A 17,244-nucleotide genomic window follows, 5' to 3' on the forward strand; every position below is an offset into this window, starting at 1 on the left:
TAATAGACAAGAAAGGTTGAGTAATTAAAATGATAATGATAAAATTTAATTGTGTGTATGAAAATATCCTAAAGTCATAGATCCTTCAGTTATGGAGGAACACAGGTACAATATAAACTAAGAGAATAGCATTGAAAACTTGACATTAAATTAGAAACTCTAGCCTTACCCTGTTGTGGATGATGCACACCAACACTTGCCAATTCGATATCTTCACCCTCAATTTGTCCTTGAAAAGAGAAAGTATATAAAAAATGTACACAGACTAACCCTGCGCCCTCGTTTGAACTTTGTATGATATGTTAACTGACATCTGAAAGGTTTTTACCTCCCTCGCCCCAATGTTCTACATTTTCTTCCATTCCGTGCTGGTTAACTTGCTCTCCCTCTCCTTGGCCTTTAATTAAAAAAAAAAAAAAAAAAAAAAAAAAACAGGGAACATAAAAAGAAGAGAGAAGACATAAAAAAAATATTTTTAGTCACAGATTGCCCTTTATTTCCCTCGTTTATAGTTTTGACGGTATTTCTAGAAATACGGGTAAGGATTTACCTCCCTCACCGCCATGTTGTCCATTGTCTTCTGCTCCCGCTTGGTTCGGTTGTTCCCCATCTCCTTGGCCTTTTAAAGAAAACAACGAAGAAAAGTCAATGATCGAGTTGGGAAATATTTAGTTCGTACAACAAATGAACCGACCAATAAAAGAACGATGAACCGAACGAGCGAGTAAATGATTAAATGAATGCCTCTATGCATGCATGAGTGAATTGATTTATGACTGAGTGACTGAATGAACAAATCAATAGATCAATAAACTGTGTTTGCAGCAACCTGTTAGTTTACATCGTTTTTCGGTTTATTTCTAATCAGGAGCTGATAATTATATCGCACCTTCCTGATCCCGACCACAGCAGGTGAAAACGGTCTTCAAGTAGTTCCAGACTTTTTCCATTTTGTTCTTCAGAATGCCTCTGGCCTGGATACAAAATAACCGAGATTTCGCTCACTGCCTTGAGCTGAGCTCCGATGACAAAATAGAAACTAACGAATTTCTGTTGTCCAATGCTTTTGAAACATTGTCAGTGTCCATTGCAAGTGAACAAAGCAGCCTTGAGCAATATTATACACTGCCTATAGTCGGCTGAAAACCATTACCCTTCCTGTACCTAGCCATTATAAGTCTACTTACGGATTTTATTATCTTGACTACTTATAATAGATTAAAAGCGCATAACGCACCTGTTCTGTTGACAAGGTGTACAAGATAGGATTCAAGGCCGAGTTGATCGGAAGGGCAAATACAGCGATCCAGACAGCGAGGTCTCCTTGCGCTTCGTAAGACTTCTCAATGATGGTCCTCATACCAATCACTATCACCGGCATCCAGCACACACAATCACTCAGGATGATGAAGAACACCCGCCTTGCAAGAGCCGTTTCCCTCCTAAAGTTTGCTCTTCTGGCCTGGATCTCTCTTTCAGTACCCTGACGGGCCAGTCGTCGGCTAGACAAGTAAGACTTGACTAGTATCATGAGATAAGCACCCATGATGAACAAGAAAAAAGCAAAATTCAAAGCGAGAAAAATAGCAACAGAATACTCCCAACCTGCCGGCTTATCAGAAGTAAGCTGCAAGGGCAGACATACCACACTTCTACCATAGTAACTATGGTACCTGAATGGGTCTTCAAAATACTGAATACCAAACATAGGCAAAAAGGCCATAAGGAAGCCAATTGCCCATATGATGATGCACAGGATATGTGTTGCCTTTGGTTTCAGAGAAGCACCTTGGTAAGGAAACACAATATTTTTAAGCCGATCAGCAGATATCAGTGTCATCATCATAACCGAAACCTCGCTTGACAGAAGGGAGATCGCTCCAATTATTTGACAAGACAAACCAGATCTCCACTGGAAGTCATGCAAGTAATACTCTCCTCTCCACAACAGATCTTTAGTGCCAAGAGAGATCAGGTAAATACCCATCAAACCATCGGATACTGCTAAGTGGAGCAACATGATGGACTGAACCACGTTCTTTTCTTTAAAGATCACTCGCCAAGTGACAACAAACACTGCACCAACCAGAGAAAAAACTCCTATCACCCAGATACTCTTCCTTGGGGCAGAATTCTTAAACATGCTCTCACAGTTGGCAAAGTCGTCGTTGTACGTGAAAGCACAGTCAGCGTCCTCCTTGTGCATATGAGAACACATCAGATTTGTGTCGAGACTCCTACAATTGTAAAATATCATCCACTGAAGTTATTTCATTAAAACTTCACAGACCTTGTCGACAAGAACTTGCTTTTAAGAATATATCAGTAACTGATAGCTGGAGTTATCCATTGACTTATACAAAATATTTCTTTTAAGAATCCAAGTCTTCCAATCCTTTTTGCAAAAACTTTAATTTCCCCAAAATGTTGTCTACTCAAAATGTATAGCTTTGCTCAAAAACTAATAATTTGCGAATGAATTTTATCAAAATTAAATCTTACACTCGTTGTATATCCTTCAACATATCGAAAAAACCATATGGAATCTCCCTCATCTTGTTATACTGCATATACCTTGAAATTAAATTAGGAGATTAAATTTGTAGTGATCAAAAGCCGCAAAACTCCACAACAAAAAATAATCTTTCAAATAGGCTCTCTTAATCCCACAATGTCAACGAAGTCTTTCATTTAACTAATTTATTCATGTTTATTTCGTGATCAGGTTCCCTCAAATCGCGAAGCGTCTTTTCCTGTTTCTAAACCACCTACTACTTACAATTCCTCTATTCTTGTACGAAGGGCTAATGCTCAGGCGTCCGCTTTTGAGGCTATTCAGGGTGGCCAATTTGCATTACTAACTCACTTGATAATGATTAAATATTGGATAAGATTGGTTATGATATTATCATAATGTTGAAGTCTGAGTTATCTGCCGAAGCCGGAAGCTGAGGCATTTAAAGCAGACACAGGGTTTTGCAGCCCATGATATCATGGGAAAAGCGAAATCATTATCTGTTCTAATGTACATTTTTAAAAAACTCTGGGAAAGAAGACATTTCTCTCTGACTTTGCAAAAGTTTCAGGACGTTACACTGACGAGGGGCTTGGAAACTAGTCAGACTTTGAACTCCACATGATAACCCAATACCTGGTGGATATATCGGTTATCATGTCAACTTCACACGCTTTTGTATATTGACTGTACGCTCTCAACCAATCAGAGTTTCGATGTAGAATGACACCAAATATCTTGAAATGCCCTGCGCCGACGCAGCACTAAAGTTTCTTTACAAACTTACTCCCACTCAGCAAATAATCAATCTGCTGGCAGGAAAGCATTTCCGGTGAGTTGCAGATAACATAAGATGCTTTTACAATAAAAGCATCGATTTGAAGTGTTTTCATATTGTTTCAATTGTCAAATATTACACCTTAAGGTTACAAGGTCCGTTTCACAACTTGGTCATCACTTGATTAATTATAACACTCACAGAATTTTTAAATGTTTAATTTCTTTGAAGTTGTCGATGGAGACATCAGTCATTTCGTTTTCAACAATTTCTCTAACAAAAAGAAAGTGAAACTTAATCATATAGAGTAACAGGGAAGGTAAAATATTTCGACATTGATGTGTAAATAATCATTTAAAGGTGAAATTAAATGCATTCAAATGTCATGATCGTTATAGGTTATTGCAAAGCTTATTACTCACTTGAAGAATTTCATAGTCTACTTACATAATCAAAAGCTCTTTTAAGCCTTTAAAAATTCCTTGTGGGAAGTATCTGAGTTTGTTCCCCGATAGATAGCTAGTGAAGAAAGGAAACAAATGAAATGAATGTTGGACATAATGGATTAAAGAACGGGGCATTTGTAATCGTTTTCATAGGAATCAAAGGGATCATGAGAATGCTCACTAACGTTTTGCAATATTATTACGAGAAATTTTTGGAGAAAGATAATTGATGGGCTGGGAATCAGGAGATTTCTTTTAAGGCGTATCGTCAGGTATGAATTGCAAAATTTCCAAGGATGTATAACAAAATAAACTTGGTACTGAAAAGCCACTCGCGTGATGTATCGTTAGCATCAAGAAAAAGGTCCTACATAGATCCTCATCATGACTTAAAATCAGAAATTCCAGGAAATAAAAGGATGTCTTAAAAACATGAAAAGGTGGATCGGAGTAGACATTATTCCGCTTGCAGTAATGAACAAATTCAGCAGTCGGGCCAAAATATGTTACCTGCACGATAATATATTTTTACTATTGATAGATGCCTAGATTCAAAACTTGTGGAATACATAAATGTTAACTAACTACTCACAGGTCAAACAGCTTTACCAGTCCCCGAAACTGTTGAGGATGCAGCTCCTTTATCTCATTCTTTTCAATTTTTCTGTTGAATTGCAAATCACGGATATGTTCTTGGCCAGTTTTCTTTTAATTTAAACGTTGAATGTTATATCAGTGGTCGGTACTTAGAGTACCTTTTGAGTGAGTGTCCAAAAGCAAGAGCCGGAGTAATCACTTTAACCAATCAAAGCAAAGGGAGGCTAATGAACCAGTGTACATTAAAAGTACAAACAATTCAAGCACAAAGCCTCACGCGCCGGAAAATGCGAGTTATCAAGTGACGTTTGGATTTTGGTTTGGTGCCCGATTGGTTGATAGGGTGGCACAGGTTTTTAGATTGATTAGAGAGGGAATAAAGTAAAACGAGAGCAATCTTCGATTTATTTTGGCAATTAATTAAATCAACTGAATAAATCTGTCTTTGACCTCAATAGCTCCAGAATTATCGAATTCAAAAGCAATTCTTAGAAAGTCCCCCTAAACAACTACATCTTCGTACTTTACATTGGGTATCTTTTGAGATGTGCTGCAAATGTTTTCGTTTTCTTTTATTTTTTTTATCCCAAAAATTCATCACTCCATCAATCGATCAATCGACTATTAATTAACAAGAGAGGATAATCCTCCTTTACAATTATTCAGTCATTCAAACCATTTTTTACTACTCACATTGTCTTTAGCTTGGTTAGGTTAGCGAATACCGTTGGCGGTAAATCTTTTAGTTGGTTGTTTGATAAAAGCCTGCAACAGTTAAACACACACTACCTTTAACTGCAAAGCAGAACTGGTTTCCCGTAGATAATGATGGCAACCAATAAGATCCAAATAACGATATGCTTACATATCTGTATAATATAAATATGCGTGTTTTGCATTCATTCCGTGACGTTTTAATGAACAGTTTTAATTAGATCAATTCGAAGGACATTTGGAGTGATAAGATTTAATAGAAAACTCGATTTTAAGTTCAAAACCTCTATTTTTGTGTATGTGCGTTGAAATTTAGACAGAAACGCGGAAAGTTTTGCCGCTCGACAAATTTTAGAAAGAAAATTTCTTTTCTCGTCATGCTTTTAATTTTCTTTTATTTGTTTTTCTTGTTGACTTACAGTATTTTGAGATTTGCCAGATTGCTGAAGATTTCTTGAGGGAGATCCTCAATTTCATTATTAGACAGATCCCTGAAAGTTTCAAGGTAAAATTCATTAGTCTTTCAAAAAAAATAACGCCATCCGAAATGTAAATTCCACAAAAAGTGAAACAGTGAGAAAACACTCTGAATTCTTTCGCTGCGTTTCACTGGCACTTGTACCATGCTATGTTGCTGTAACATTATAATTATGATGAAAGTGCACCAAGCTACTGTGGATAGTTTTCATGTTCTTTACTCAAGTAACACCAACTGATGGGAGGGAAATGATGTAGAGTAGCGCAACCCAATTCTAATGAGGAACGCCCACTGGTCAGAACCCGAGACCAGTGAATTTCGACGCTATAAGCTTTCGGTAAACCTGCCTTTTATGATGTACAATCGTCTTAGGATTGCCATGTTGCAGTTGATTGTGACATGGTCACTTGGCCTCTTTTATCATCTCTGATATAAGGAACAGAAAATTGATAAAGAGCCAACACTTTTATAAACACATTGTATTGTATTGACTAAACTCACAGGTCGTTCAATTCAGTCAAATCTTTGAAAACTTGTTTGTGCGGCGTTTCAATTCTGTTGTCTTGAAGCCATCTGAATAAAAGTTGGAATGATGCGGCAATCCTTTTTATTTAGTTAAATTTGTAATTGCATCTTCTAATTTGGGTGTGTTTCCAATACTTATATTAGTGAAAAGATAGAGGGGCCGCAGCCAGGATAAAACATCTTGTAAAATTTAAAAAACGATCGCTGGCTAAAACTTTTAAAAAATACGAGCTTTCGGCTGTTTGCGCTACTGCCTTCAACTGGTAAAATGATAAAAAGGTAAGAAATACTAGGTGTGAAGTACAAAGTAAAAAATTAAAAATGCTGATAACTAAGAATGTTTGTTAAAAAGAATGTTGTATTGTCCGGGCAAAGGACAGGAATTGTTGTCCGCATTGGGAGTTAACTTGGAATGCCACGCTTCTAGTGTTTTTCTCGTTCTAAAACTGCCTTTGTCAATAATAGATGCATTATCAAAGTCTATTGCGTGACTATTGGCCCAGACGTGATTGGAAATTCTTGAGCCTTTTGCCGCGGTTTTCACATTTCTGAGGTGTTCTTTCTTTCTTGTGTTGAAGGCCCTGCCAGTCTCACCAATATAACACCATGAACAGTCACCACAAGGAATTTTATAAACAACATTTGTTTGCGATTCCAACGATGGTCGAAATTTTGAAGCCGGGAACTGTTGTTGGAGGGTGATGAGTGGTTTGTTCACCACTGTGATGTCGTGTTTTTTGAGGACACGAGTCAGAGGTTCTGTTACGCCTTTAATGTATGGAAGAGAGGCGAACGACTTGCGTGATTCGGACGCCTCGACCATCTTGAAAAATGTGCCAACAAGTTCCTCCGGGGACAACACTGTCGAGCGTCGGGTTTTTTTGGTCTGGATGTTTTTAATGAAATTCGATGGATAACCATTAGACTCAAGTGCTGAATAAACTCGATTTAGTTCTCGTTCTTTTCCTTCGGAGGAGTTGGGTAGCTTTAGGGCTCTGACTCGTGTCCTGAAAAAACACGACATCACAGTGGTGAACAAACCACTCATCACCCTCCAACAACAGTTCCCGGCTTCAAAATTTCGACCATCGTTGGAATCGCAAACAAATGTTGTTTATAAAATTCCTTGTGGTGACTGTTCATGGTGTTATATTGGTGAGACTGGCAGGGCCTTCAACACAAGAAAGAAAGAACACCTCAGAAATGTGAAAACCGCGGCAAAAGGCTCAAGAATTTCCAATCACGTCTGGGCCAATAGTCACGCAATAGACTTTGATAATGCATCTATTATTGACAAAGGCAGTTTTAGAACGAGAAAAACACTAGAAGCGTGGCATTCCAAGTTAACTCCCAATGCGGACAACAATTCCTGTCCTTTGCCCGGACAATACAACATTCTTTTTAACAAACATTCTTAGTTATCAGCATTTTTAATTTTTTACTTTGTACTTCACACCTAGTATTTCTTACCTTTTTATCATTTTACCAGTTGAAGGCAGTAGCGCAAACAGCCGAAAGCTCGTATTTTTTAAAAGTTTTAGCCAGCGATCGTTTTTTAAATTTTACAACACTTATATTAGTATCACATAATACTGATCAACATCTTGACCTTTTTTTCAGTTGATTTTTGATAGCTTTCGATAATTTTGAAGCTGGCAACCTCGTTTTCCTATGGAGTTTTGTTTGTGCAACACTGCTGTTATTAATTGATTTAGTGTTTGGAACAACCACCTTGCGCATTAACTCGCTCATTCATCCAATAACAATGCATATAAATGCAAATGAGCCTTTCTGACCTTCGCCACAAGTTCACAATCAATAGAAGTTTTGATCAAAAGTGGAGCCAGGATGGCTTATTTACATAATTCAAATGAATGAGAATCACGCCCACCATTATGAAAGAAGCCTTCACCATAGCGTATGGCCATCTTTAGCGACACGTTTTCATGCTTTCCCTCCTTACTCAAAAACACATAATTCTCCACCTTCATTGCAGAGGTTCCGCTTGTTTTAAAAAATAATTTTAGCTACAATTTTTTTTTTGTATTGAAAGTTTCCTTTCCTAAACTCACAGGCGCGTCAATGCTGTTAAACCGTCAATCAAACCCTTCTGTATCTTTTCCAGGTTGTTGTTGTTGAGTTGTCTGTATGAGCAGAAGAGTTAAAAAAGTGCTACAATTACTCTAATTTTAATTAGTTGAAATAAAATTATTTGAACCGATTGCCTGTCTAAAGCTTATAATTTAGGAATTAACAAGTACTCAGTGAACTCGAAAGTAGTTCTAGTTCAGTTCATTCGAATCCAATACCACCCTTGTTTAAATTTTACTGCATAACACATTTGGCTTGGCCTTCGGAGCACCTGATGGCTTCTTGTCTCTCCTAAGATTTAGTCATTCATCTTTTCAATCAGTCACTGATTGTGGGCGTTTGCAATCGGTTTATATGCTACGCAGATATTTAGGGTTCAAGGATCTGCTTGATTAAAATGGAATATGCATTATCTGCATTAAAATGTGTGTTGTGCCACTTGTCAATAGTTGATATAGAGGACCACTTTCACTTACAGCCACTGCAGCTTGACTGATTGGGAAAACAAATCGTCAGGGAACTTCTTGATCTTGTTACCTTCTAAAAACCTATGCGTGTTGAAAACTTTGTCTTACCATTAAATGGGGAGGTATTTAAATCCCGTTCTCTTTGATTGAGGCACTGGTCTAAGAAGGAACCAGCTTACGAGAACCAAGAACTCTTCCCTACATTTGCAAAAGGTTGCATAATGGCTACGCGCATTAAAATAAAACACGTTAATCAGAGAAAGGGGGGGGGAGGGTTATAAATGGGATTTACAGAACGAGGAGCACCGACAATTAAACTGAAAGGATTCTTTAATGAGTATATTTACTTTTGTTAACTCTGTCAATCCACAAACAATCCCTTCTCATGGTTGACTTCGCCCTCTATAAGCTCGAGCACTGTCTTACGAGTGAAATATTTTTTTGTTTAATTCAATTTTTTTGTCTCATTTTAAGGTTTGACGTATAGCTTTTTAATTAGCTGCGTCAATCAGAGAATAGTAACCTGCAACAGTATATTGAGAGAGAAACCTTTCCCTGCTAAGGTTATGCGTCAAACCTTAAAATGAGACAAAAAAATTAAATTAATCAAAAAAATATTTAACTCGTAAGTCAGTGCTGACTTCGCCCTCTATAAGCTCGAGCACTGTCTTACAAGTTAAAAATTTTGTTGTATAATTTAATTTTTTTGTCTCATTTTAAGGTTTGACGCATAACCTTAGCAGGGAAAGGTTTCTCTCTCAATATACTGTTGCAGGTTACTATTCTCTGATTGACGCAGCTAATTAAAAAGCTAGCTGGTTATGAATGTATCACAACGCGTAGTGATAGACACTATCAATTACAATAAATAAGAATCGATGGTATCGAATATGGACCTATGAATGTGTTACTTACAGCTTAGTCAACTCGGTTGTTTTATTGAAGACTCCTGGCGTTAGTTCCTCTATCTGGTTGGTACCCAAACCCCTGTAAGAAGATTTTTTCTGGATTTGAATTTAAAGTCTTTTGTCTGGTGATCTGTTGCTGTTAAGCAATTTGATATATTCCACTCTTGGATTTACATTTTCTATGTGCCGTTTCCTTGTCATAATCTTCACATGTTTATATAAAATAGTGATCTAAATAAGTGGATTAGCTTATCACATGATTTCGAGTGCAATTTGGGATAAATCAACACAAGTAAATGTTTCAAAGACTAGCCAAAAATAAATGGGTCTCCAGGTTCCGTTTAAATTTGTTCAAACATCTTGAAGGAGTAATGGTCCTTAAATGCAAAGAGTGCCTTAGAGACTAGGCAGCTGCTCGGCCGCTTGACTTCACGTTGCTGCCGGCATGTTCGGGGTGTTTCTCCAGGAAGTTGCTTCGAACTTCTAAACTCTCTGTTGTGACACATCGAACGTTTGCTTACTTTCTCGGTTAGTTATAGCTTAATTGTAGTAACCAGTTCACGAAGGCTGTCACGCTCGTAATCTTCCGCTTACTTCTTACGAACTGTCGCGATCTTTATTTTCAGGACCTAGTTTTGTACTCTTCAATACTTTTTTTTTTTTGCTTTGTTACGTGTTTTCATTCTTTCACTTTCTCCAGCATTTTTTTTTTCTTGTGCTCCCGCGACTTTCCTGTCAATCAATTCAATCCCAACTTTCTTCCTTCAATCTCAACCAAAATTGCACATAACGAATTTCAATTGCCACTTTATTATAGCTATTTTGGAATCACAGAATTCAGTCGCTCAAATACAGGATTCTTATTCTGAAAAAATATCTTATTGATCCAGTTATGAGGTGGTTTTTAAAAAGTTGCAAAAGTTGTCTTCCAATTTCTTGTTGCTAGAGTTGTCGAGCTTTTGTCCCAAGAACTTGCTTTAAACTTTTAAAACCTCTCTCAAGAATAATTTCGCGTTTTTATTTTTCCCTGTTAGGTATTCGTCGACAGCAGTAATCATTACACGAAAGTTATCATTCTCGTAATCTCCTTCTGTCCTTTTTATGAAATGTTGCGTCAAACTCCTCGAGAAGGCCGTTACTATGGGGCTCCGGTTCACACTTTCGTATCTGTTTTTGGACGCCAGACTTTTAGTCAGTTGTTTTCCCTTTTTTTTGGGTATGTTTGCTTTTAGTTGCAAAAGTTGTCTTTCATTTTCTTCTAATTTTATTGGTTTCTTAAATCAAGCCTTGAAATAGAATTGGTAGTTATGGTGCAATTTCGTAAATAAATCGCACCGATAAGAGCCAACCAGATTGCAAGGATAAAAGAGCACTTAACTCCCCGGGGACCAAAGATATAAAAAAAAAACAAAGAAAAAAGCAAGAAAAATTGGAAAAATTTAAAGGAAAAGTTCAAATCCTGTCCAGTTAAAGAAGATCGATATACAAGCTTCTTGACTTACAGATTCTGTAGCTTCTCTAATGGAGTAAATAAATCCGCACGCAACTTCTTAATCTTGTTTTTGTGAAGCCATCTACAAAATAAGCGTTTATTAATTATCTGTTTAATAAATAATCACAGTTAAAGAACAAGATACGGCAACCTTAAGGTGTTATAGAAGGGAAAATTAGCGTTTTCATGCAAACTGATATAGCGTGAAGACGAAATACTATAAACAGTTTATTACGGAAGCCGAAAAGGGACAATCTAAAAAATAATATTGTGCAAATCCGAAGAAATATTCAGAATCAATATCTCATAGACAAATCGCTTTTAAAAGTTTGTCAAATCGAAAAAGCAATTTGAAATCCTAGTTTAATTCATAAATCCACAAATAAATTTCACGAAAGTCGAAAGTAGTCTACAACCCAAGAATCTTTCCTTAGTCCAAAAATTTCGCAAATCGAGAAAAATGTTTTGTCACGAGACATATTTGCTCGGCCGTGGCCACAAATAACATTAACACCATTAACTGAAAGAAGAAGTGAAGAGGGAGAAAAGGCTTTGCCAATGATGTCATTATCGCAGTACACTACAAGTAAAAGTGAAGAACGAAGAGGCTTTGGCAAGCCGCACAATGGATTAAAATGGAAAAGCAAAAACACAAAAACAGCGGATTCAAAAAAGACTGTAGACAATAGGGTTGTGATAAATTAAGGCATGATAAGCGAGGGCGAAGACTGCAAACTGGTTGTACAGATGGGAAGTAAAGAGGCTTTAAAAGTTAGGAACGACGAGGGGGCCGCAAAACTATTCAAGGATGCTGTTAAGAAGCGCTCCGATCGTGATCGATTTTCCATGTAGAGGAGAATTACATTCCATTATACCCAGATCAGAAGGTGGTAGGCAAAATGCCATGCAGTCAAAATAACTTCACACTTGCTAGATACAAGCAGGAACTAGCAAAACCGTACTCTAATGTTGATCTGTACGTTTGTAAAGAAGCAGACTTCAAGGCAGACGGGGAGATGAATGATCGCGGACTTCGTATAGGAAAAGCCTTTAATCGACGTACCCTCAGACGATGACAGCATATTTAATCGATCAGTGTTTGACATTGCACACCCTTCACATGCAGGTGACTTTCACGTTTCTCCCTCTGAAACTGGTTCATCGATCACCAAACTGCAAGTTACATCCAATGCTATTAATACTTCCACATAACTAAATGAGCGCATGGTCAACAATAATAACAGGAAAACAGTGTCCAACCTTCTATGCCCTCTTCTTTAGTGATGAAATTGGAGTAAATGCTGATTTATGCACTGAAAATGCGCAAAGGTTCCATTTTTGGGGTTTATGAAAACCTCTCCAGCCATTGAAATTCCAGATATATCAGATGAGGAAATATCAAGTATGCCTAAACCCAACAAGGCTCTCTTACTCCTTTCTGACATGCTGAGGCCTTTAATAGCCAAACTTTAATCACAGATGAGAATGAATGCGAAAAGGGGTAAATTGTTTCTTGACTTGATTCATTCTTTAGCGGGATTGTTCACTCCAAAATCTGGATTCTGGATTTCAATGCCCTGTAGACCGGATTCCACAAGCAAAAATTGCTAGATTCTGGAATCCGGGTTACCTTATATGACGCAAAATCGCGGGGCTCATCATCAATCTCCTTAGCAATTTCGGCCTCGTTATAAATTTCTCTCCAATCAAGCACATTCTCTTTGTCATCTGCTGATAAAGTTAATCTACAATGATCAAATCCATGAGTGTGAGGCAAGTAGTAAATTGTATCTGGAATACCAGGCACTGTGCAATGCTGTCTTATGAAATGGCTGTTCCATTCATGTTTCACTTTTATCAAGTTCAAATTGCAGAATGTTGGAAAACACAAACCAGACCCATCAATGTCCAAGTGGGTTACCTAAAGTAGGCTTTCCTTCAATCACGAGTGCCTTAGAAAATCTATGACCCACACAGTGAAGCCCCTTTCACTATGTGACCACCAATTTTGGATGTGCTGATTGGCATGTGAAAATGGACAACGATATGCAACCGTTTCACCGGATAAAAGGCACTGTAAGGCAGCCAGACCACAATCTGTTTGCAATAACATTGGTTGCAGTCTGCTTTTTCCCACTGCATTGAGGAAAAACTGGCTTGAATCACGGGACAATTGTTACTTTTACATACTTTCAGCCACAATATTCTCCTGGAAAATCCATTCACATAGCCATGTATAGGTAAGCCGTAAGGCTTCAGTTTGTCGTATCCGTTTACATGTCAAGCTGCGTTTGGACCTCGTGAGATGAATGATCGACAAAGAAGCTTCCCGGCCTTTGGAAGGGTAGATGCCTGTAAATTGAGCACTTGTAAACCATGACCATGTCTCTAGGGACAGCTACACTGTAGCTTGTTCCACATGGCACGATATCCAAAAAGTGATGAAGGGCCTTCGATTTCACGTAATTCATGGACGGTCGAAAAAGACATATTTCACGCATACTGCAAATGCCAGTGCAAAACGCGGTTTCCCTTAATGGGTCGACGAACATGATATGTTTCACCTGATCCGTCCCTGAAATGAGTCGTTTTGCTTCATGGCTTTAAAAACGAGGCATATTTTACGTAAGCTGCATCCAATCTTTCTGCGTTAAGCGCCGTTTTGACTAAATGGCTGGAAGAACACAACATAAATCAAGTCATCCACGCTTAAAATGGGTTGTTTTGCTTCAGGGCTTTAAGAACGAGGCATATTTTTCCGTATACTGTTCTTCATATTTCTGTGTAAAGCGTATTTTTGCTTTTATGGCTTGAAGAACGAGATTTGAAGTTATCCGCGCTTGAAAAACGAGGTATCTTTCAAGTCATTCGTGTTTGATATGGGCTGTTCCGCTCCATGGCCTTAAAAAAGAGGCATATTTCGCCATATACCACGCCTGCTGAAGTTGCCTACGTAAAGCGCCGTAAGTCGCTGTTAGTCATTCGCACTTGTTATGAGCTGTTTGCTTTATAGCATAAATCAAAGTGCTCTGTGAGCAAACTCCTGAATTGACACATGGTTTTTTAGATTATGTTTAATGTTATCTGGTTTAGGGAATTTTGTGGTTGATTTTCATATCTAGAGTACGAGCAGTAGTTCAGTGTTCGCTAATGTAGCAAAGAAACAAAGTAACGTTGGGATAAGAAGGCATTACAATTGAAATGATCATGTTATTACATTTGACAAGGTGGATGATGTCATGTGTTTTAAACGTCTATCATTTTTGTTTCTGGTTCAAAAGAAAAGGTTCGAAGTAAATGTGGGTGAAAAGTGAAATTTACTGTCTTTCGTTGTAAATATTAGAAAATCAAGGCAATACAGTCTTAATGAAAACATTAACGATTCCCTCTTTATTAAATGAGACAAACGGGAACGAGTTTTGAGTGATATAACTAAGCCAAGTCTGCCACCGTCATTTTGGATCTCCGCCTGGGTAGATTTAAGTCACGTGCTAGGCAACGTATAATCAATAACAAGATAGAATTTCATTTCAGGCCTATTTATCAATTTTGTGGTGTGTAACTTTCGCATTTTAGTACGTTGTATGTATGTTGAATCTTCAAATTGTCTTGAAACTTAAAAGAAAATTGTTCTTTAAAAATTCACGGAAAATCGGTAGCTAAAATTGTTTGTTTAGGTGTTATTTGATTTTCGTGTTAACTTGTTATTTCGTCAGTCGCCGGCATCTTCTGTTGCTTCACACAGGAAAAACACACGCGACGAAACGTAATGATCAATTTTGTCCTCAATCTCACGCTATAACAGAAAAAGCTTTTGAACATCTGGAAACTCCGAGCGCTTCGCAGTAAGTGATATTTTCAATGAATCTTCGGATTGTTTTCAAGTTCAAGGATTGTAAATTACAATTTTATGAAAAACGAAGGTTGTTCTGTCATTTCAGTGTGAATCCTTGCATGCCTGCCAGTCGCTGGCGCCGCTTGTTGAAACTAAAACGAAAAAAAAAAACTCTTTAAGATTATCATTGGCTTCTTTTTCACCCCACCACTATATTCTTAGCAACAAAGGTCGCCATTTCGTCTGTTTATTGCTCGCCAAAAACTATAAAATGCACTCAAAAGCCTAAAATCTAAAAAAAGTTTACAGGAATCGACCAATCGAGCGAGCGAGCGAGCGAGCGAATGCCATTCCCCACATCGTATCTATAACTCGCTCTTGCACATGCGCGCAATTCACGAGTTAAAAACGAGGCATTTCCTACGTACACTGCATTTGACTGTTTTTAAGCAAAAAAGCGAGTTTATTTTCCGTTGTCTGCGCTTAAAATGAGCTCTTTAGCTGCATGGCTTAAAGAACGGGCCATATTTCACGGATACTGCAATTGTAAGGGTAAAGCGCTGTTTTGCTTTAAGATTGAAAAACAAGGTATGTAATCAAGTCATTCGCGCTTGAAACGAGCTGTTTCGCTTCATGGCTTTAAGAACGAGGCATATTTCGTTTATACTGCACTTGTCTGAGGTTAGGTTTACCACAAGACCAGTGATTCCGACGGACATGGTGGACTCTTTTGTCTGTGAAGTGGTGAATAAACGGTTGTGAATATATGGAAGTCATATATTTCAACCAGCTCCCAGTTGGCTTGTTAGCTCAGTTGGTAGAGGACTACACCAGTATCGCAGAGGTCATGGGTTCAAATTCCGTACAGGCCTGAATTTGAAGATCGCTTTCATTCACGTTTTCACAATGTTCACGCAACGCTGTAGTTGATTTCTCCAAATTTTGAAATCAAATCCTACTCAAGATGCTGGCTCGTTTTCAAAATCTCGAAATCTGAATTCTGACCTTTACCCTTGGAAATCAACAGGCTCAAATGAGAAAGATTTCAGGGCGTATCTTAAGCCAAATTTTTCCAATACTTTTTTATGAGCATTCTAAACAACACATAATTTTACGTCGTTCATTTCACTTTTTTTGTTGTTGTTTTTTTACTTTTGTTTTGTTTTGTTTTTTTTAATTTGGTTGGAGAAACTAAAATTGGGAAGGAGTCTCAACAATATTTAAAAATTATTGTGTATACCGAACCGAAAAAAATGTAGCAAATAGGTAAACTCAAACAATTTTCAATACACCTAAAGTGTTGAAAAAACAAAATAAAAAATAAAAGCAAAATTGTTTCTAGATTCTTCTACTCCTCCCAAGTTGGAGCGAGGTAACCCCTAAAGTCAAGGAACGAGCCTTTTTCTCCTTTTTTTCTGGTCTGTTCCGTAATTGCTAAAAATTTCAGCTCACCTGTGTTTGTCATGGCGCTATTTGATTTACCTCTTTGCAAAGAGCATAAGTTTTCTCCAAGAAAAGATGTACCTTCCAAAATTTACCTCACTCATAACGTGTGGCTTTGTAGCTCAGTTTGCAGCATCGCCCAATTGGTATCTCGAATCCCGTCCGAGCCTGAATTTTTTTTAATCAACTTTTCTGCAATTGGTAAAATTGCAGCTCACCTGCGAGGATCATGTATTTATTTGATTTTAATCCGCAAGTCAAAAGAAACTCATTTCATCACAAATACATCATATCAAAAAGTCGCGCAGTAAAATGAGCCTTCGTTTCGACAATAAAATGTTTCTAAATGTTTTGTTATACGCACTCAAAAAAACATTTGAAGGACAATGACCAGAATATAACTGAAGCAAATATTCAGGGGCTATGGAGCGTCCTATAAAAGTAAATAGGCATAAGGGCGGAAGAGTTGACATTTACTTCCGTAGCTCAGTTGGTAGTGATAATCTGGGAGGCCTGGGTTCAAATCCGTCCGAGCCTGAATTTTTCTTAGTCTTCCTTTTCTGTAATTGGTAAAATTGCAGCTTACCTGCAAGGATCATGTCTTTCTTTAATTTTACATCGGCAGCTCCAAAAAAATTAATTTTTTACAAATACACAGCTTAAACTTGCGCAAAAAAGAGAACCTTTGTTTTGACAATATACTGTTTGTAAATGATTGAAATGTAATAAACAAAATATCCCCTGTTTGACCTAACCATGTGTTCTCAAAGTGGAAGGGGAGAGGTGGGAATGTTTATTTTGAGCAGTCATTGTATGAAAAAAGTCCGAGTTGATTATTTTTTTCCTGATAATTGCTTACGTTAGGAGAAAGGCTCCATGAAAGGTGAATTTAAATGGGATCAGTAACGATTGAAATCGAATTTTCAATGCAGCCGATCGCATGGGTCAGTGGGCA

General features: G+C 37.6%; 2 protein-coding genes across 2 annotated transcripts in view; one reads left to right on the forward strand and one right to left on the reverse strand.

Moving 5' to 3' along the window:
* The window catches only part of LOC149050919 (uncharacterized), a 218,824-nt gene that overhangs the window by 82,892 nt on the left and 118,688 nt on the right, over positions 1-17,244 (forward strand). The gene's annotated exons all lie outside the window — the stretch shown is intronic.
* LOC149050925 (G protein-coupled receptor GRL101-like) overlaps positions 1-17,244 on the reverse strand; it is a 94,595-nt gene that overhangs the window by 3,936 nt on the left and 73,415 nt on the right. Inside the window, exon 9 of the mRNA XM_089197933.1 lies at positions 170-229. Coding sequence (XP_089054059.1) covers positions 170-229 — 60 coding nt within the window. The remainder of the gene's footprint in view (positions 1-169; positions 230-17,244) is intronic.

The sequence above is a fragment of the Pocillopora damicornis genome, chromosome 2 (genome assembly GCF_964200805.1).
Source record: "Pocillopora damicornis chromosome 2, jaPocDami1.2, whole genome shotgun sequence".
NCBI classification, from domain to species: domain Eukaryota; kingdom Metazoa; phylum Cnidaria; class Anthozoa; order Scleractinia; family Pocilloporidae; genus Pocillopora; species Pocillopora damicornis.